The 22,058-nt window shown below is 46.3% G+C and overlaps 1 protein-coding gene across 9 annotated transcripts in view; it reads left to right on the top strand.

Annotated features, from left to right (window-relative positions):
- The window catches only part of TSPOAP1 (TSPO associated protein 1), a 3,887,333-nt gene that overhangs the window by 1,484,636 nt on the left and 2,380,639 nt on the right, over positions 1–22,058 (top strand). For all 9 annotated transcript variants that reach the window (XM_069614850.1, XM_069614845.1, XM_069614847.1 and 6 more), the window contains exon 8: positions 7,307–7,429. In XM_069614850.1, the coding sequence (XP_069470951.1) occupies positions 7,307–7,429 (123 nt within the window). The remainder of the gene's footprint in view (positions 1–7,306; positions 7,430–22,058) is intronic.

Here is a 22,058-nt window from a genome sequence, read left to right as displayed (position 1 = left end):
ATACCGTTGTGCAATTTGAAACACTTGTTTTTTCAAAAAAATATTACTTGTAAAACAATATCCATCTTCAGCTGCTTTAGAAAAGTTTTTCGGCAGAGGGCGATGTGCGTCGCTGCGATGTCCCTCGAGGGCCTCCGTCTCAATGTCATCGAAGGTATATATAGCACACACAGCACCCATTGGCTTCAGATCTGTTTTTCAGAGTAAGCTTTTGCTTCATGAACTACAGCGTGCTTCATCATTCTCTTCAAAAATTGTCGTTTTTGTCTTCTGCTCCGACAACCTGTTTAAAAAATGACAAGACTGCAACGACAAATGTCACTGACGGACCCCCATTGAATGTGCTTGTGGTGTCTCTGTGCCTGTCAGAAGTGTCAGTCAATGACCGGTAAAGCTCTGAATGAGCGTAAAGGGAAATAGAAGGTAGGTAGACTCCCCAAAAAATACCCTTCGACTACCCCATCGAAAAATTCGTCCTTCGCTCCGACGAAGCGAAGGACGAATCTCCTTGACGGAAGAAGTCTAAAAGGTCCAGGTCACGAAGAAGTCGAAGAAAAGGCATCATAATTTGCCTGCTTCATCTTCTGTGTCCAACTGTTCTCCTGAGAGGAGTATATCTTGCCCTACTAAGGCCACTACTCCGGCTTAATGGGAATCATTGAGGCAGGAAATGCTAAAGATATTCGAGAGCCAGAAACCCTTAAAGCAAGTAGGCCATGCTCCTACCGTGCCTTTTGAAGCCGGTAAGGAAAGGGCTCAAGCCAAATCCTACACGCCCTTGAGCCCAGGACACAGGCCTGATTCTCATTGAGAGCAGTTGAGGCAACGACTAGATGAAAAATCGACGAATCCTTCGAGCCATCAAAGTCCGTCACAGACGAAGTCCACGGGCAAATCGACTTCGAAGTCATCGACGCCATCAGCGCCATTGACACAACAAGGCATCAAAGACATTGACGACTCCATCGGCATCTGGCTCAAAACCATCGAAACCATCAACGCCTTTGCCAATAATTCAGTAAACTTTCACACCCTTTCCTAGGAAGGATTTCTTTAAGTCACTCGCATCCATTTATGAGGACAATGAACCCTCTGATGACAATGACCTGCCCTTTGGATTGCAATATGGCACTCCTAATTTCCCTGATAGCTTTATATCAGAAGAATCTAGGTTACATGACCTGTGTGAAAATGTACAGACTGCCAGTGGAGTGGACACTTCACCACAGTTGGACTTTGATAAGCCAGAAGCAGATGATCACGCAGATGCGTCTTACAGACAGTTAATGACCAGGGTCACAGATTTTTATGGCATGGAACAGGCCTGCCCGTTCGAACAGGATGACCTCACAGATATCCTGGACAAAGGTCCTCAAAGGGACCAATCCTACCTTTTCATGTCGTTCTACAAAAGAGAGTAAGTGCTAATTGGGAAGTACAGGAATTAAGTCCGGCATGTGGACAAAAAATATAGCCCGTCAAGTAGTGACCCCAGCTACTTGTCTAAACATCCTACCCCAGAAAGCCTGATGGTGCAAGCAGCAACAGGTACCTCCAAGCAGGCTGCCTAACCGACGATCCTACCAGACCAGGATGGTAAGCTTATAGATGCCTTGTCAAGGAAAGTATTTTCTGCCGGGAGCCTATCTCTAAAATCAGCCAACTCTACATGTGCCCTTGCAAAATTCTCCTACACCCCATGGGACTGTGTATCCATGGCGGCCGAACATATTGCCGAAGGGGAAGACAGAGACTGCTTCTTGGTCATTGTAAAAGATGGCAAGGAGGCCATGTGTGAGTCTCTTCAGTCTGCTTTGGATTCTGCTGACAGTATCAGCAGAGCCATGGCAGCAAGCACCGTGATAGCAGGTTTGCGTGGTTGAGGAAGTCTGTATTTGCACCGGACGTGCAGCCTAGATTCCTCAATATGCCTTTTGACGTGTCATCTCTTAGGCAGCAAGGTTGACGAAAGCCTTGAGAAGCTGCAGACCTCAAAGGTGGCAGCCAAGTCTATAGGTTTATAGGCGGCTTCATCCCTTTCACCCCAGTGGACCGTCTTGGAGAGGTAGATCCTTTCGCCACTCTTCCTCAGTTGGAAGAGCGAGAGGAATGGCTGGTCAAAGTGGCCAAACAAGATTCCCTCAAAGTGGACGAGGAAGAGGTGAAAAGCCCGCCCAAGCAGCAGCATCTTTACCATCCGCCACTGCTTCAGCCTCCTCAAAACCTCTCTGAAATCTTGACTCATGACACCCCAGTGACTGTCTCAGCGTCTGAGAGAATGGTGGGGTATTACCCCAAGGTTACTGCCTCCCCTTCTTTCATAGACCTCAGAATCATCCACCGGGGAGCCATTCGTTAAAGGTTCCAGATCCGTTCCTTGTGCAGGAAATGTTGACCCTGCTAGAGAAAGATGCTATAGAGCCAGTACCTGTCTGTAGAGCAACACAGTATGGTATTCTCCATATTTCCTAAGCGCCAAGAAGGACGGAGGACTGAGACCCATCTTGGACTTGAGATACTTGAACAAGTTCCTCAGGAACGACACGTTCAAGATGGTCACACTTTCTCAGATCCTTCTGGCCCTGCGGCCTTCGGTTTGGATGGTGTCATTGGACCTTTAGAATGCTTATTTTCTTGTGTCAATCCACCTCAAGCACAGAAAGTACCTGTGGTTCGCCGTTCTGGCTGACCTCCGCCCGAGGGTTTTCACCAAACTGATGGAGATGGTGACAGCGAGTCTCGGGAGAGGGGGATTCACGTCTACCCCTAACTAGACGATTGGCTGATCACGGTGCGTTCTCCCAATCAAGTCCTGGATCATCTCAGCTAGGCCTGCCACTCCCTCCACAGACTGGGCTTCTCCCTCAATTACAAGAAGTCCCACATACAGTTGCAAAAGCTCCAGTTCATACTAGATACATCCTTGGGAAAGACCTTGCCACCCGAGGTGAGGGCTCAAAACATTCTGCAGATGGTCACCAAATTTCAGAGTGCCCAGCATCTCGCGGGCTTCGACTTCGAGGTTGCTCGGCCTCATGGCATTCTGCATTTTCCAGTTGCCAAAGACTTTTCTGAGAATGAGATCCCTTCAATGGCCTCTCAGGACACCATGGTCTCAATTCTTGGACAACATGTCAGACCTACTTCAGGTTCCAAACAGGGTTGCACAGGATCTCTTGTGGTGGGCCTGTGAGGGCAACATTCTGAAGGGAGAGCCTTTTCGGCAACCATAGACAGAGATAATGGTAGTTACGGATGTCTGACTGAAAGGGTGGGGAGCCCACGCCCATGATGTGAAAATCAGTGGTAGTTGGGTTCCATCAGACTCCAAACTACACATCAGTCTTTTGGAGCTGAGCCTAATCAGACTTGCGCTGAAGGCTTTTCTGCCCTCTGTACAGGGAAAGAATGTCCTGATAATGACGGACAACACAGTGGCCATGTACTACCTCCACAAGAGAGGTGGTGTATGGTCACTACCACTGTGCAGAGAGGCAATGCCGCTCTGGTTTTGGACAACTCAAGGAGGAATCTCCCTACCGGCAGTTCACCTAGCCGGAGAGGAGAACACAGTGGCGGATGCTCTGAGCAGGCAGAGCACAGTCTCCCACGAGTGGGAACTAGCTCAGCAAGTCCTTCAAGAGATCTTGACCCTTTGGGGAACACTCAACGTTTCCTCCAGTCCCCGTCATTCCTCACGTGATCAGGAGGTTGGGAAAGTTTGGGAAATCCTTGATCCTAATTGCCCCGGATTGGGCCAGGAGGACTTGGTGCTCAGACCTTCTGGAAATGTCCATCTGCCCTCCAATACATCTTCCACAAAGAGAGGATCTTCTCTCATGAATGGAGGGTCGAGTTCTCCATCCAGAGGTCAAGACACTCAACCTTCATGCATGGTTTCTGAGGGGCCGAGGCATAAGGATTGGGACCTCCCGGATGACGTAACTGAGATATTGCTTTCGGCCAGAAGGCCAGCAACAAAGTCTTTGTACTGCTCCTGTTGGAACAAATTCTGCAGCTGGTGCAGGGATAAGAGTGTGGATTCTTTGCTATGCAAAACACCAGAGGTGATATTTTTTCTGCTGTATTTGGCCAATCTGGGGTTCCGGTTGGGACCATTAAAGGTTACTTTCCATCTTCAAGCACTCGTCTGAAGAAACATAATATTTTAAAATACCTTTGGTGATAACATTTCTGAAGGGACTCACTAATGTGTTCCCTCCATCTCCTTTTCAGGTTCCAGTTTGGGACCTTAATCTTGTTTTAAAGTTTCTCATGTGTGCACCATTTGAACCGCTCCATTCATGTTCCTTAAGACTACTAACATTCAAAACCATCCTGTTGGTAGCGCTAACATCGGCCCGTGAGGTGAGTTGCAACCACTATCTTCTAAGCCGCCTTTTACGGTCTTTAACTAGGACAAGGTCGTCCTTGGGGACAAACCTTAATTCCTACCTAAGGTCATATCAGATTTTGACTTGGGACAAAAGATAGTATTATTTTCTACCCTCCACCTCATCCTGGTAAGGAAGAGTAGAGGCTACACAGACTCAACCCACAAAGGGCTCTGAGATTCTACATTTCAAGGATGACAAGCTTTCGTCTGGATGACCAGTTGTTTGTACGATACACTGGTCATAGGCTAGGACAGGCTTTAACCAAACAGACATTGTCCATATGAATTATTTGAGCTATTACTGAATGCTATGGCTGGCCGGGAAAGATCTCCCAGAAGGCTTGAGAGCACATTCCACTAGGGCCATGTCTATTTCTTCTGCTCTGCAAAGAACTGTTCCTATAAAAAACATTTGTGAGTCAGCCACTTGGTCTACAATTCACACTTTTACAACGCATTACTGGCTTGATTCCACCTTAGGTCATGATGAAAGCTTTGGGAAAGCAGTCCTTCATTCGGTTCATGACAACCCTTGATTTCTAAATTCTTACTCCCTCCGCCAAAAATAACACTGCTTTGGGAGCCTATTGAGTAATATGTGGGAGGACACAATCCATTCCAAAAACAAGTTACTTACCCCATGTAACGTTCTTTTGACTGGATGTTCATCCACATATTCCTTGTTAGGGAGAATTCTCTGTTTAGGCTGAATTTCCTAACCTAGTGAGTCCCCCAGCAGCTTTGCTGGATTTCTGGAGTTTTTTTTTTTCTCCTGCCAAGAGTGAGTCTCTTTTCTCGTGGACATGATTTGAGGGGTTCCTTTGACTGTTAATGTGTTTTATGGGCTATGGGGTCTTTTACTCCATAGGGTCTCATGTGTTTTTACTATGTGTGTTACACAGCACCCTCAGTGTAGTGACACCGGGGTGTCATAGTGACACCCCACCATAGACTCCATACCCTGGGACTGACTACTGTCTCCCAGGGCATGTAAAGTCACCATTGGCTTTACTAGTCCCAAATTATGAACAGAAACCAGTACAAACCATCATATTGTGGACGTACTGGTCGGGGCAATTCGATTGCCCCGGGGTCTGTTAGTCGAGGGGGCACGTCTCCGTCCCCCCTGATCGAGATTTGGCTGGTGGCAGTGGATACTACTTTTTATATTCGACCACAAATATATCTCTATGGGATTTTCCCATTGTTCGAGGCTACCAACTTTATTTAATTCTCATAGCCTCGAACATTCGATGACATCCTCGAGACGGAGGCCCTCGAGGGTCATAGTCGACCGCATCGACGCAGAGTGCCCTCTGCTGAAACATTTTTCTGAAGCAACTGAAGCTGGATATTGGAGATACCAAAAGATGAGGAATATGTGGGACGAACATCCAGTCGAAAGAACGTTACCAGCTGTAAGTAACTTGTTCTTCTATCTCGTTGTCTGTTTCTCATTCATGATGTCTTCACAGAACCCATCAAGCTTTTATTCTAAAGTGGTTTCCTCTTTCCATATTTATGAGGAGGTGGTTGTTCTTGCCTTTTTTCCTAACTCGCAATCTCCTGCTGACACAGTTGTACATTCTCTTGTTCTGAGGAGATCTTTTAAGTTCTATATCTGCAGGCAAAACTAATAAGGAAAGGATGTCTGCATTATTTGTTACCTTTGGTGGGGAACAGCACACTGGCACTCCAGGTTTCCAAGGTCACCATAGGTAGGTGGCTTGTTTCAGGCATTAACCATTGCTATGTTCTGCTCTTCAAAGGGCCTTCCTGCTCACGCTATCAGAGTTAAACCCAAACTACGGCTTTGCAGCTTAATGTTCCTTGGTATGTAATCAGTAAGGCTGCCACATGATCCACTATTGGCTAGATACTAGCTCCAGAGCTGGAACTAGCTTTGGTCTGGCAATCCTGTGGAATTTATTTGTAAATCATTTAGGACTCTCCTTCTCCCTGAGGTTTTCCTTGCTATGAAATCTCATCATTTTGGAGGAAAGACTACGAAACAGTTGCTCACAGTAGGGACTATTGTACTCCTAGTCTATAGTTTCCTTCCCTCCCTTTGTCTAACGCTCCATCCCCATAAATCGGTTTGTTAGTGCACAAATGGATAAAGAACTGACAGGCGAGTCCGGTGGGAGGAGTCAGCATGCGCAGGCATGCTCAGGTTTGCATTTGCATGCTTCAAATTTTAAGTTTTATGGTGTAAGAAGGCTCCGGTTTCATCCCACTCCCACTAGTGAGAAGGAAAGAGGACTATGAACTAGGAGTACACTAGATACTATGGTGAGTAACAATTTTCTTCTGTTTTTTTTTGGCATAAACCGTTAATATTTTAGAGATTCCACATTAAGGGCCTAATCATAAGGTGGGCAGTGCGGTAAAAATGCGGCAGTAATAGCGTTACCGCCGCATTACTTCACTGCCCAATCACGACTTTGGGGGAAAGTCGGAGGATTCACCTGCAGCTCTTAGCTGGAGGTGAATGCGCCGACTTCATGCCCAATTTCAGCACAATTACTGCGACATTTATTGTCCTGAAAATGCCCCATTAAGTCCTATGGACTAAATAAAAATGGGGACTTACACCGCTACTGCCAATTGTGGTCCAGCGGTAATACTGGCTGGACAAAGTGGCGGTAACGGTAACTGCATTGGGTGGTATCCCGGCAGTAAAACTGCTGGAATACCACCCAACTCCTGATGAAGCCCTAAATCTTGTTTTTAGCATGCCATTCTGTGCAATAATCATTATTGTGAATTTTGTTCTTCGAAATGTTGGGTCTGTGACCTCAACATTTGTGGTAAGAAGAAACTCCTACAGAACCGGCATCACTATTAAATAAATATATCTTCTAAACAGAAGTTATGAATCTGATCACTATCTTTTTTTGTTTACTTAAGGTTGAGTCTGAAAATGTTGGCTTAAGGGACCAGCTCGCGAAAGTGACTGAAAAACGTGATTCTGCTATCCAAGAGATCCAACAACTCCAAAGCAAGCTGGAGAACTTGGAGCAAGTGCTGAAGGTTAGTAGTCGCATTATTTCTATGGTTTCCTTGTAAAAGACTTGAGCAAAAGGTTGTTTGAGCTTGGAGATTCATGCTTCTTTTAAAATATGGAAACAAATACACAGGTGCACCACAGTCCAATAATTATGGCTTAGAGTTGCCAAAACATCTGTGATTTCAGGTCTCCAGTTACCCAAGTGGTAATTTGAATTAGTTTAGATTAACTATACATGGCATCCTATTTATCATCTCTGTGGTTTCTTTGGCATCAGATTCATGTTTTTCCAGATCGTTTGGTTTGTGAAGCAATTTTAGAACAAAACAATCTCCAGTAGGTCACAGCAAGAGGCACAGGGGAGACTAGCAGCAAATACAGAAGAGCAAGGTAGAGGCTGGGGGGCGGGCATAGCGGGAGTAGGCGTCCACAATGACCGGGTTGTCAGATCCTAAGTTGATGAGTCCCCAGATTGTTGCAATGGGGAGAATGAGATATCTGAGATATCTGGACACAGGGCCAGATAGCTATCAATAGGGACTTAGACCCAGGAATAATTTTTTAAAATTAAATAACTACTGTCTGTTTTGTGGTATATACGTTGGGGCATAGACAAGTAGTGGAAGCCCATTGACTTCTACTGTCAGCATCTATTCTTCTGACGGCGTGAAAAACCGCGAGTTAATCTACCGAAAAGGACACTCTAAAAAAAGAATAAATACGGAACCGGGAGTAATCTGAAGTGACCTGATCGTCACAAAGGGAAACAAAAAGGAACTCAATTACTAGATGACAATGGCAGAAGTCACATATTTAGCCTTCGCAGAAGAACTCATAGAACGAATCTTAGCTAACCCCTCCGTCTTAGGAGTCGAACAACAAGCTGCCATAGCAACAAAGGGTGATGATTGGAATGAATTAGAAATCCTCTGGAAAAAACTGATAAGAACAGTGTTACACAGAGCCATTATGACTGAATATCTGTGGGCACACATCGCCCCCAATGGCCTCATAATTAGAATAGAGCCCAGAATCTTCCTGGAAGAACTACAATTCAGGAAAGCTTGGAGCTTTATAGCTAACAAATGTACACATGACTGGATCATTCTAATAATCGATACTGCCAAAACCGTGTCAGAAAGACTAATGAAGGAGATTATCACGAAACAGGACGCTCTCTGGCAACAAAAATGATAGTAGGAGACTACCTGAAGAACATGGCAGCCCTAGATGCGACAATAAAGGACTTCAAAGAACTTATTGTCAACAAAAAAGTTATTAAATTGAAAAAAGACATTGTAGCATTCTCACATGAGAAAAAGAATCCATATACAACTATTGCATACAATGAGGAAGCAGAAAAAAACAGCAATGCCCCTAATAACAACTTCGAAGGGATTGTGTCCTCCGACGTATTCCTTATCTTTGATAATACGTTTCCAGCTTGCTGGCCTCGGAATTTTTTTCTGTAGAGGGCGCTGCGCGTCGACGTCCGCCGAATCGATGTCCCTCGACGGTCACTGTATCGGCGTCGACGTCATCATGCCCACAAATAGCCACGCGCTGCATCCTTTGCTCAGTTCCGTTTTTCTGCGCTTCGTGGGGCCTCGGAACGTCGTTGCTCAGTTCAGTCAGGATAACTACTATATCTACTCGAATAATACCTTCTCGTTCGCGATGGCATCTTCATCGGAACCGACGAAGCCGCGATCCGGCTTCAAGAAATGTCGAGACTGCGGTAAAAAAATGTCGATAACGGATCCACACAGGATCTGCTTGTGGTGCTTGGGATCCGAGCACCATTGTTCGGAGTGTGAGGACTGCATGTCCATGACTGCGAAAGCCTTGAAGGAGTGCAAGGGGAAGCTCGAGAGAGGTAAGTCAGTCAAAACCTCCTCGAAGGTTTCTTGGGCTGAGTCGAGGCATTCGTCTCCTCGCCGTCGAAAACATTCCCATTGTAGATCTCGAAGTAGCTCCCACCATTCGTCGAGAGCAAGACACTCAAAAAAGAGACGTCGAAGATCCCCTTCCTCGTCTTCTGTGTCCCCAGAAAGGGTCTCCTGTCCCACTAAACACAGCTCTCAAGCTGAGTGGGAGGAATTCAGAAATAAAATGTTAAGCGTCTTCGAGAACGCGGTCTCGACCCCCTCGAAGACAGCTGAGGGTGATACCCTGGGTGAAAAACCCAAAAAATCAAAACGCCGCGAGTCGCAGCACCCGGCGAAACATTCCACCCGAGAGCGCCACGAGCCATCGGGTAAGAAGGCACCATCTTCGACGCCGTCGTCGAAGATTCCTTCGACGCTCGGATCGGCGCCATCGATGCCGTTGTCGAAGGGTTCCTCGACGCATCGGTCGATCGACTCAACGCCATCGTCGACGCCGACATCGACGCCGATGAAAGAGAAGACCAAGGCTACTCCACAGCCAACGGTGATTCCAAGGGCCTCCGGCACGACGCCGAGACCGTCGTCGATGTCCTTGAGTAGGATCCCGATCCTCTCGAGTTCTTCGAGACCCCTTCCAGTTTTTTCCACGCCATTCTCGGCGCCTTCGAAGCCTGTCACATCGGCGTCGACGACATTGACGTTTTCTCGCCCAATAATGACGAGTTTGGCTCCTTCTGCCTTAGAGATGGGTTTTACACCATTTCAGAGGTCAGAGTACCCTGGACTATCTTCAATTTATGAAGAGGAGGAAGATTCTGACCAGGAAACATTTGGGTTACAGAGGACCACACTGCCTATTTCAGAGGATTTCACCTCTTGAGGAAAGAAGGCTGAAGGACCTACAGGAGTCACTACATGAGGCAAGTGGGCTGGACACTTCCCCAGAAGTGGAATTTGTTAAACCAGACCCAGGGGAACATGCCGAAACACCCTACACAACCCTTATGGCAAGAATTATTGAATGTATGGGTTGGTCTGCGCCTTCACCTGTTTTTCAACAGTATGACCTAACAGACATATTAGACAAAGGTCCACAGGAGGACCCTGTGGTCCCCTTCCATGCAGCCTTACAAAGGAAAATGACATCTAATTGGGAAACTCCTGAAGTTATCCCTGCGGTCAATAAAAGATTGTCAGCCAAGTATAGGGTAGCGGCTGCTGACCCTGAATACTTGTCAAAACACCCGACTCCAGAGAGCCTGGTGGTTCAAGCGGCAACTTCATCTAGCAGTAGGACCGCTTACCCTAATGTCCCACAGGATAGAGATGACAAGAGGTACGATTCTATGGCGAAGAAAGTCTTCTCTGCTTGTAGTATGGCGTTGAAGTCCATCAACGCCACCTGTACGCTCGCCAGGTTCAGTCACACACTATGGGAGTGTGCTTCATCTGCGGCTGACTGCATACCCAAAGGAGAGGAAAAGGAAGCCTTCCTTAACATTATTAAAGATGGCAAAGATGCCATGTGCGAATCACTTCAAACTGGCATAGATTCCGCTGACAGTATCAGCAGGGCCATGGCGGCAAGTACAACAATCTGCAGGCATCCGTGGTTGCGAAAGTCTGGCTTTGCTCCAGATGTACAGGCCAGACTTTTGAATATGCCCTTTGAGTCAGAGTACCCTGGACTATCTTCAATTTATGAAGAGGAGGAAGATTCTGACCAGGAAACATTTGGGTTACAGAGGACCACACTGCCTATTTCAGAGGATTTCACCTCTTGATGAAAGAAGGCTGAAGGACCTACAGGAGTCACTACATGAGGCAAGTGGGCTGGACACTTCCCCAGAAGTGGAATTTGTTAAACCAGACCCAGGGGAACATGCCGAAACACCCTACACAACCCTTATGGCAAGAATTATTGAATGTATGGGTTGGTCTGCGCCTTCACCTGTTTTTCAACAGTATGACCTAACAGACATATTAGACAAAGGTCCACAGGAGGACCCTGTGGTCCCCTTCCATGCAGCCTTACAAAGGAAAATGACATCTAATTGGGAAACTCCTGAAGTTATCCCTGCGGTCAATAAAAGATTGTCAGCCAAGTATAGGGTAGCGGCTGCTGACCCTGAATACTTGTCAAAACACCCGACTCCAGAGAGCCTGGTGGTTCAAGCGGCAACTTCATCTAGCAGTAGGACCGCTTACCCTAATGTCCCACAGGATAGAGATGACAAGAGGTACGATTCTATGGCGAAGAAAGTCTTCTCTGCTTGTAGTATGGCGTTGAAGTCCATCAACGCCACCTGTACGCTCGCCAGGTTCAGTCACACACTATGGGAGTGTGCTTCATCTGCGGCTGACTGCATACCCAAAGGAGAGGAAAAGGAAGCCTTCCTTAACATTATTAAAGATGGCAAAGATGCCATGTGCGAATCACTTCAAACTGGCATAGATTCCGCTGACAGTATCAGCAGGGCCATGGCGGCAAGTACAACAATCTGCAGGCATCCGTGGTTGCGAAAGTCTGGATTTGCTCCAGATGTACAGGACAGACTTTTGAATATGCCCTTTGACGGCTCTTCACTATTCGGGGAAAAAGGCTGATGACAGTCTGGAAAAGTTGCAGACTTCTAAAGCAGCAGCAAAATCTTTAGGAGCTGCTATCCGCCAAGCTCCTTTTTGCCCCTCAGGAATCTCTGGGAGAGGAAAGTCCTTTCGCTATTATTCTGCATTCGGGAAAGGCAGAGGACAGCCGGCTCAGAGGCCAAAGGAGATCCACCCGAGGTGGACGGGTCAAAAGTACCAAGGCCGCAGCAGCAGCAGGTGCCTCTTTACCCTCTGCATCTGCATCAGCCGCCCCCAAACCACTCTAAGGCCTTCCCACACAATACACCTGTAAGGGGGCAGGTTAACTCACCATCTGACGGAATGGCAGGCTATAACGTCAGATGCTTGGGCATTGGAGACAGTTGCCCAGGGTTACTGCCTACCCTTGCTACACATTCCTCAGAGTCATCCACCGGGGAACAGGCTCTCTAAAAGTTCCAGATCCGCTCCTCTTGCAGGAAATTATAGACCTGCTAGAGAAAGGTGCCATAGAACCGGTACCTGTAGCGGATAGGAACAAGGGCTGGTACTCCCCCTACTTTCTCATACCAAAGAAGGACGGAGGACTGAGACCCATCCTGGACTTATGAGAATTGAACAAGTTCCTCAGGAAGGACAAGTTCAAGATGGTAACTCTCTCTCAGATCCTTCAGGCCCTCCAGCTCCAGGACTGGCTGCTATCTCTGGACCTTCAGGATGCTTATTTCCATGTGCCAATCCATCTCAAACACAGGAAATACCTGAGGTTCGCAATTGGCGACTCTCATTATCAATTTTGAGTTCTGCCATTTGGGCTGACCTCCGCCCCGAGGGTCTTCACCAAGCTGATGTCGGTAGTGGCGGCGAGTCTAAGGAGGGAAGGGATCCACGTCTACCCCTACCTGGACGATTGGCTGATCAGGGCTGTATCTTTAGAACAGGCCCAGGCCCAGCTAGATTATGTCTGCCACTTCCTTCACAAACTGGGCTTCTCCCTCAATTTAAAGAAGTCACAGATGATACCATCACAGAGACTCCAGTTCATTGGAGCGGTCCTGGACACTTCCCTGGGAAAAGCCTCGCCACCAGAGGTGAGGGCTCAAGATATTCTACAGATGGTCACCAAGTTTCAAAATGCCCAACGTCTCCCAGCCTTCGACTTTTTGAGATTGCTAGGCTTCATGGCATCCTGCATCTTCCTTGTGCCAGAGGCTCGCCTGAGAATGAGATCTCTTCAGTGGGCACTGAGAAGTCAGTGGTCGCAATTCTCAGGGAGAATGACACATCTCCTCCGGATTCTGGACAAGGTAGCCCGCGACCTTCAATGGTGGGCCTATCCAGAGAACATCTTGAAAGGAGAACTGTTTTGGCAACCATGGCCGCAGGTAACAGTAGTCACAGACGCTTCACTCACGGGGTGGGGAGCCCATGCCAACGATTTGACCGTCAGCGGTCGTTGGTCTCCACCGGAGTCCAGACTACACATCAACCTATTGGAGCTGAGAGCGATCAGACTAGCGCTGAAAGCTTTCCTGCCATCAGTACAGGGGAGAAATGTCCTGATAATGACGGACAACACGGTGGCCATGCACTACCTCAACAAAAGAGGAGAGGTGTAGGATCACTGCCACTGTGCAGAGAGGCGATGCAGCTCTGGTTTTGGGCAATCCAAGAAGGAATCTCTCTATCGGCAGTCCACCTAGCCAGAGAGAAGAACTTGACAGCGGACGCTCTAAGCAGGCAGAGCACAGTCTCCCACGAGTGGGAGCTAGCTCAGGAAGTCCTTCAAGAGATCTTCGCCCTTTGGGGAACCCCTCAGGTGGATCTGTTTGCCACAAGCACCAAAACGAAGTGCGATCTGTTCTGTTCAAGGGAATTTCCCCCGAGAGGTGCTCTGGGAGACGCGTTTGTAGCGGAGTGGGAGTTTCCACACCTTTACGCGTTTCCACCAGTCCCTGTTATTCCTCAAATGATCAGGAGGTTGAGAGGATTCTGGAAAACCATGATCCTAATTGCCCCGGACTGGGCCAGGAGAACGTGGTACCCGGACCTTCTAGATATGTCCATCTGCCCTCCAATCCGTCTTCACTCAAAGAGAATCTTCTCTCGCAGAAGGGAGGTCAGGTTCTCCATCCAGCAACCAGAACCCTCAACCTTCACGCTTGACTTCTGAAAGGGTTAGGTACAAGGATTGGGATCTCCCTGATGATGTCATGGTGTTGCTTTCGGCCAGAAGGCCAGCAACAAAGTCTTTATACCGCTGCCGTTGAAACAAATTTTGCAGCTGGTGTAGGGAAGAGAATATTGACCCTTTTTTTTCATGTGGTACACCAACGGTGTTATCGTTTCTACTCTACTTGGCAAACTCAGGCCTTCAAGTTGGCACTGTAAAAGGCTATCCCGCAGCGCTTTCTATCTTCAAGCGCACTGCGGAGGAACCATTGTATTTCAAACTTCCTCTAGTGGTACAATTTCTCAAGGGATTAACTAATGTTTATCCTCCAAAACAATTCCAGGTTCCCTTATGGGACTTAAATTTAGTCTTAAACTTCCTAATGGGCACTCCATTCGAACCACTTCACTCTTGTGCGCTGAGATTTCTCACGCTTAAAACTGTCCTATTGTTAGCACTAACATCTGCTAGGAGGGTGAGCGAGCACCAAGCTCTCTCCTGTAAACCCCCACATACAATCTTCCACAAGGACAAAGTTGTCCTACAGGTGAAGCCTAATTTCCTCCCAAAGGTGGTTTCTGAATTTCATATTACTCAGAAAATGACCTTGCCTTCGTTCTACCCTCCTCCCCATCCGGGGAAAGAGGAAGAAAGGCTACACAGGCTGGACCCAAGGCGAGCTCTCAGCTTTTACATCAGCAGAATGGCTAGGATCAGACAAGCAGACCAACTGTTTGTAGGATACTCGGGTCACAAGTTGGGACTACCCATAACAAAACAAACCATGTCCAGGTGGATTATTTTGGCCATTCTGGAATGTTACAAACTGGCAGGTAAAGAGCCACCCCAAAATCTCAGGGCTCATTCAACCAGGGGTATTGCAGCCTCTTCGGCTCTCCAAAGAGGGGTACCGGTCCGAGACATATGTGCGGCTGCCACATGGTCGTCCGCACATACATTCACAAAATTTTACAATCTTGATTCCTCCACTACTCAAGAGACCAGATTTGGCAAGGCTGTATTACATTCGGTCCATCCCTAAAGTGATACATAACATTTTCACTCCCACCTCCAATTACATGCCACTGCTATGGGAGTCTATCAAAGATAAGGAATACGTCGGAGGACACAATCCCTTCGAAGAACAAGTTACTTCTTACCTTGCAACGTTCTTTCGACGGGATGTTCCTCCGATGTATTCCTTATCGCCCGTCCCAACCATCCCCTCAGTGATACTTCCCTTGTGGTTGCAGCTTACGCTCCTTCAAGGTCAATAACCAATTCAGGCATGACTTTTCTTATGCTACAAAACGGAACTGAGCAACGGACGCAGCGCGTGGCTATTTATGGGCATGATGATGTCGGCGCCGATACGGTGGCCGTCGAGGGACATCGACTCGGCGGACGTCGAAGCGCAGCGCCCTCTACAGAAAAGATTTCCGAGGCCTGCAAGCTGGAAACGTATTATCAAAGATAAGGAATACGTCGGAGGAACATCCCGTCGAAAGAACGTTACAAGGTAAGAAGTAACTTGTTCTTCTCTGCACGAGGCAGGCAATTTCAACCAAGAAATAGACCAAGACCAGGAAATTGGAATTTTTCAAGTGTAAGCTCAGACGAAGACTCAGGCAGATCCAACAGAACCCTGCGTTTCGAAGACCAGGAACAGAACAGAGGTGGAAAAACTTGGGGTTTTCAGGCCCCAAGAGGACGTGTCAGACCCAGAGGATGGTGGCAATAGCAGTCTCCTAGGGTCACCAGGAATCGCGGAAGAGGATGGTACGAACAAAACCAACCTCCAGAGTAAGACTGAACCCGGAAAAAGCCAGGACAGAGTCCCTGGTCTTGAACCTTTCTAACACAGTACTGACACAAGATCAGCTGAAAGTACTTGAGAAAGGGCTCTCATATGTACCTACTGCACCCCACAACCCTTTTCAAACAAGAATTGAGCTGTCTCAGCTCATGAGAAAAATTCGGTTGAAACAATATGTCTCCAAAAACACATACGAAGGAGCACAGGATGTCACACAACTACACAACAAATCAACATTCTACCCCCCTCCACATGAACTAACAGCAGAGTCACTGACCTTTGAAAAAATCATTTTGAAAAAACTCGAAACCATTGAGATGGAGGAATTTAATACTTCAACAATATGACTAAGAAGGAGACAGCAGCGCTGAATGAACTGAAAACCAATGACGAGATTACGATAAAATCCACTGACAAAGGGGGTGCCATCGTCGTCATGAATAAAAAGGACTACGACAAGATGTGAATACTTTGGTTGAAGATGACAACACGTACCGGAAATTGAGCAGTATCCAACAGAAAGATTAAGAAATTTAATCAATCCCATTAAAAAAAAAAGCAGATTTTTTGTGTGCCAAACATCCCAGATGCCCAGCCTTCTACGCACTCCCGTAAATTCACAAAGGGACCACTCCACCACCAGGTAGACCGATAGTGTCGGGGATCGGTTCTATATTAGAACCTCTGTCACAATTCGCTGACTTTTTCCTACAAAACGAGGTGCCTAAAATGCGATCTTACACCAAGGACACCACATCAGTCCTCACATACCTTACGAACTTACATCTGGCTAATCCAGACATCCTTACTGTAACAATGGATATAGAATCATTATACTCTAGGATTCCCCAACAAGAGACCTTGAGAGTAGTAGAAAGGGTCCTAGTAGAGAAGACAGGTACGTTAGACATGCCCATAAACCTAATTTTGCAATTAGCGGAAATTGCACTCACTTAGAACTTTTTTCTCAAAGAAGACACATACTATGAACAAATAGCTGGGACAGCTATGGGAGCAACATTTGCTTCCACTTTAGCAAACCTGTATGTCGCGTCTTTTGAAGAAAAATTCATTTACCCTGAAAACAATCATAAGTTGGCGTTGTTATATTGACGACATCCTCATGTTCTTCGAGGGAGATGAAAACACCTTAACTGACTTCATTACATGGATTAATAGACTGGACCCATTTCTTAAATTTACCCATGAGGCGAGCAAAACCGAAGCCACGTTCCTTGATCTTACAATTAAAAGAACAGGACAGACCTTCGAAACCACTGTGTTTTGCAAAACTACAGACTGGAACTCCCTCTTAGAATATGCAAGCTTCCATCAAAGGACCCTCAAAGAGAACCTGCCTTTCGGACAATTCCTCCGCTTTAGGAGGAATTGCACCACCAAAATGGAATATGACATAAAGGCTGAAAGACTCACACACAATCAACTTGAGGGAAAGGAACTATCCCAACAAAATCATAAAACAAGCATGCAAGAGGGCCAGAAACATCCCTAGAGAAGTAACTCTAACACAACACGGAAAAACGGAAAGGGTTTCAGATGTCATTACAGCAGTCTTTAGCCACTCACCAGTAATTCATCTTCTCAAAAAGAAATTCAAAAATCCTGGCATCTTTTGAATGTCGATGATCACAACTTACCAGCACCACTCTTTGCCATCAAAAGAAGAAGAAACCTCAGAGACTGCCTAGTACATATATACCAAGAAACCAAACCCCATGAAACTAATACCCTTTGGAATGCACCAAGACCACTTGGACATGCTCCCTGCAGAAACTGCTCAGTGTGTCAATTCACAAAACGTACCACCACAGTAGACATTGGCTGGAAATATCCGTGGGAACAGAGGACTTTCACAAATTGCAATACTACAAATGTAGTATACCTGATACACTGTCCATGTAATATGAGATACATCGGAATGACAACATGTACAATAAAAACTCAGATCTGCGAACACAGATCCAATATCAGGACCAAACGATGCACTGCCCCTCTAGTAGAGCATTACATGACAAAGGGGCATTCCGAAAACGACCTGACATGGACTATCCTAGAGAAAGTCACTGTACCAAAAAGAGGCGAAATATAGCTGCATTGTTATTAAGAAGTGGACAAATGTGGATTGTTAGGCTTCAAAGCCACAAGACTGGCCTTAACGAAGAAATATGTTGGCAAACGCTGGCCGTGCAGTAAACTGAAAGACCCAGATACATGAGTTTATCCGCCACAACTCAGGACTTCCAGTGCGTATTAGACTGCTGCACATCATCCTGCACTAGTAAATCATCCAGCGCTGTATTGCATGGCGAGACATTGAAGTCCTATTTGGGCATTAACACATGTACCCTCAATAGTCATTCATTCCCATCATACTTGTGACTACACAAACAGTGCAACCTTGGGCAGAATAATCACTTAATAGTGGGCCCTTCTTGGACCACCCGAGGCATACTACATCTCCCGGCGAACCTTGGGCTCATTTGTATTTTCTGGGACCCACATGTCCCAATAAACTGCGAGCAGTATTCTTAGTACGCAGTGACACTGCGATTACGCCACAATGCGTACAGTAATACGGGCCATCAGGCTCTGCATTTTCCATAAAAAAGTATGTGACCGAATCGGTCCATACACTAGGACTGACCACAATACATGGGTTCTCCCCGCTACAATGGGACGATGAAGTTTCTACACCACAACTCCCAGCAGCCCCGGTGACACCGGTAGTTCCCGCACTACACGTGACTACGCATACGGGAACGAACAGCACACCCCCCGCCAGAAGACCACAATCCCCACCATGCTACGGCATATTGGTAGTTCCCACACCTCACGTGACTACGCGAAGTTGTCCCAAGCAATACAGGCTCAACGCAACATGGCGGCCGTGATCGCAGACTGACTGCAGACGTTCCGTTTCGTTTGGGGGAGATTATGAAGAACAACTAGGGTAAGGATCAGCAGGAGCGCACCGCAAGCTCACCATAGCACATGGCTCAAACACAGCACGTGGATTGATGCGACTCAAGTGTTCAGTCACAGCAATCCCGTCTCCACTCGGGCATAGCAATATTAATTATGCATCGAATGCCACACCGCTCACTAACCTTTCTAATTGTTGACGAACAGCACAATGGTATAGGATACAACTAGTACTGACCCCGCATGGTCTCCTCTCCACAGCTCCATCTAGTATTTGAGAGGACTGGACACAATAGAGATGCCAGTACTTAGAAAAAGAATCCATACAGCCTGACAAGAGGGGACCTGAACCCTGCAGATATTTTACCCCATTTTAACCCAATGCAGAAATTACCTATGTGTGTTTGTACTTGTTGAATCTGCAACACTATGAGTACACAATATGACAAATGAGGATATATTTTGTAGGCTGTCCATGCAGGAAGTCACCAAATACATAGGTGAAACCAGCAAGGCTACCATCATCACTAGACACCACCCAGTGAGACAACAGGTAATACCTTCTGTTTTTCCGTAGCTACACTAGCATTTGAGTTTCCTTACCCCTTTACTGATTATACCCCACCTCTGTCCATTTTTGTAACCCTACAGGGATCGGGACTTAAGCAGAATTGCCCTTGGGAAACCCCAAAGAAACTCTCCAACCCTCCATGATGTGGAGACTTTTGAAGAAATCATGGTGTCATCGAGAATGCATGATTCTCCGTCCTGAAGAAGGTGGCTAGTTATCAGCTCCGCTGAAACCGGTTGACAACCTCTAGAGTTGATAGGCTGATGACCTCAACTTCGAGACCCTACATACACTTGAGGATAGGGCTTGAGCAATTACATATCATTTTTAACCTTATCTAACAGTAAAAGTATACGTACTGATAGATAAAAACAACTTTCTTCTTAAAGTTTTCAGGTACACCCAGGCTGATGGTTACAGCTGGTCTCCTTGGCGACCAAACAAAAAAACTCAAAAAGACTATGCAAGCCTTTACAATTAGTTGCAAGAAATAACGTAGGAGGAACAGTATGTCCCTTGAGTTTCAAATAAAAAATTCAAGTAAGGTCGCAGGTCACTGGATGGGCAGGAAGCCTGGAAACCCGTCATAAATAGTCAAAAAGAATGAAGAGAAATCCAGGACGGAGCGCCCAATCAGGTGCAGAAAGTTTTTTTAATTATATAATTTCTTAACAGAATGGCCCTTAGTTTGACACGTGTTTCGGCCCGGACGGCCTTCTTCAAAACAGGCCTAAATGTATTTCTTACAAAATCATACAAGTAACAAACGTTGTGTATATATATGCAAAAATGACAAGCATAATAGTAAAGGTCGTATGCATATGCAAAAATTACAAAAGTAGTAGAGATCAAGTGAGTATCCCAAAATATGCCAATCAATACAGCAGTGCAAATCACACAGTATCAACAGCAAAAACACCATTGTCAAAATTGCATGTTCATAAATTAAAGTAAAACGGCACAAAAACCCATTTGTAATGTGCACCAGACAGAGAAAGGGGGATTGGCAATGGGAAGGATACAAAGGAGTAAGTGAAAAACAAAACAACATGTTGGGTGGATCCCAAAAGTAATTCCATGAATGAAACAATAAAACAATAGAAATGTTAATTATATACAATATAAACCACGATTCAAGGAGAGGGGAAGGGGAAAGAAAACATACACACAATAACACAGACAAAAAAGATATGTCCCATTAGTATTATTCATTGCAAAACAATCTCATTTGTTGAAACCATATCTCAGGCTGTAAGGCTTACCCTCTTCGGGAGTTAAGCTATTCATCACAAAATGTTCCCGGGTTTGATCCCATAGGTTTCAGAGCTGTTATTATAACAATTGAGATAGGGCAACCATTAGTCATAACTGTATCCTAAATCCATGTAAACAAGCTAGTTCCAAATGTTATGTGCCGGTGTATAAAGTAAAAGTTTTAGCGTCCCTCTTTTATCACCAAAAATGCGATTGTGCACGACCCGATAAAGCGTGTTCAGCAAAACCTCACGTTTATAATCTATTTTGATAATTCATGCAATCAAATATCAGCCAACAGCATAAACTATATGGTATTTAAACCACATATCGTGAGACCCTAACATAACACACATTTTTTTAGTTATTTAATGACACCGAGAGCTGTAAGCGTACTTTCAATTTGAATACTCATATGATCCAATGCCAGTAACGCACACACACCCCGTGGTGTTAAGACCCCATATGGACTGGGGTCTTAACACCACGGGGTAAAGACAGCGTAAGTATTGTTCCATGGTACCGTTAGCCCGTTCTGTCTGCCCATCAGTTTGAGGATGATAGGAACTGGACATGCGATCCTCCATGAGCAGGGCAGGCGTTAGTGCTTTCCAGAATCGGGATGCAAATTGCGAGCCCCTGTCTGTGATAATAACCGAGGGCAAACCAAAAAACCGGAAGACGTGCTTTAGGAACATATCGGCCAGATCCTTAGCAGTAGGAATACCTTGAGTAGGTATGAACAAGGCCATCTTAGTGAAGTAATCGACTACTACCCAGACCGTGTCGTAACCTTGGACAGAAGGCAGTTCGACTACAAAGTCCATGGAAACCATGAACCAGGGTCTGTGAGGAACCGGTAACGGTTGCAGTAATCCCATAGGTTTACTCAGTGTGTTTTTACATTGTGCACATAGGGCACACAAGGAGACGTAATCCACTACATCTCTAGTCATCTTGGGCCACCAGCACCATCGTTGTAGAAGTTCCAACGTTTTCCTTTGACCGGGATGAGCTGCGACCAGAGAATCGTGACCCCAATGCAAAGCCTTGGTACGCGTTTCCTCTGTCGGTAAGTACAGGAGTCCGTTCATGAACGGAAGACCTCTTTTGACATCGAGATGAAGGTCATGTATCTCCCGGGGATTAAGGTTAACCCAGTCTAGTATATCCTTCTTTAATGTAGGTTGAACAGAACAACCACAGACTACATGGTCTGCCAAGAGAAGCGGTTTAGTGCTGTCTGAGTCGTCCTCCCCAGAGTGCAGACGGGATAAAGAGTCGGCCTTGGTATGGTCTCTTGCGGGTCTGTAGGAGATGCGGAAGTCAAACTGGGCAAAGAACGAGTGCCAACGGGCCTGGCGGGCCGTAAGGCATTTCATGGTTTTGATGGCCTGTAGATTGCGGTGATCGGAGT

The sequence above is a fragment of the Ambystoma mexicanum genome, chromosome 9, assembly GCF_040938575.1.
Source record: "Ambystoma mexicanum isolate Mex_15411 chromosome 9, UKY_AmexF1_1, whole genome shotgun sequence".
Lineage (NCBI taxonomy): Eukaryota > Metazoa > Chordata > Amphibia > Caudata > Ambystomatidae > Ambystoma > Ambystoma mexicanum.
Note: the sequence above shows the minus strand (reverse complement) of the source record. Positions and strands in the feature narration are given on the sequence as shown.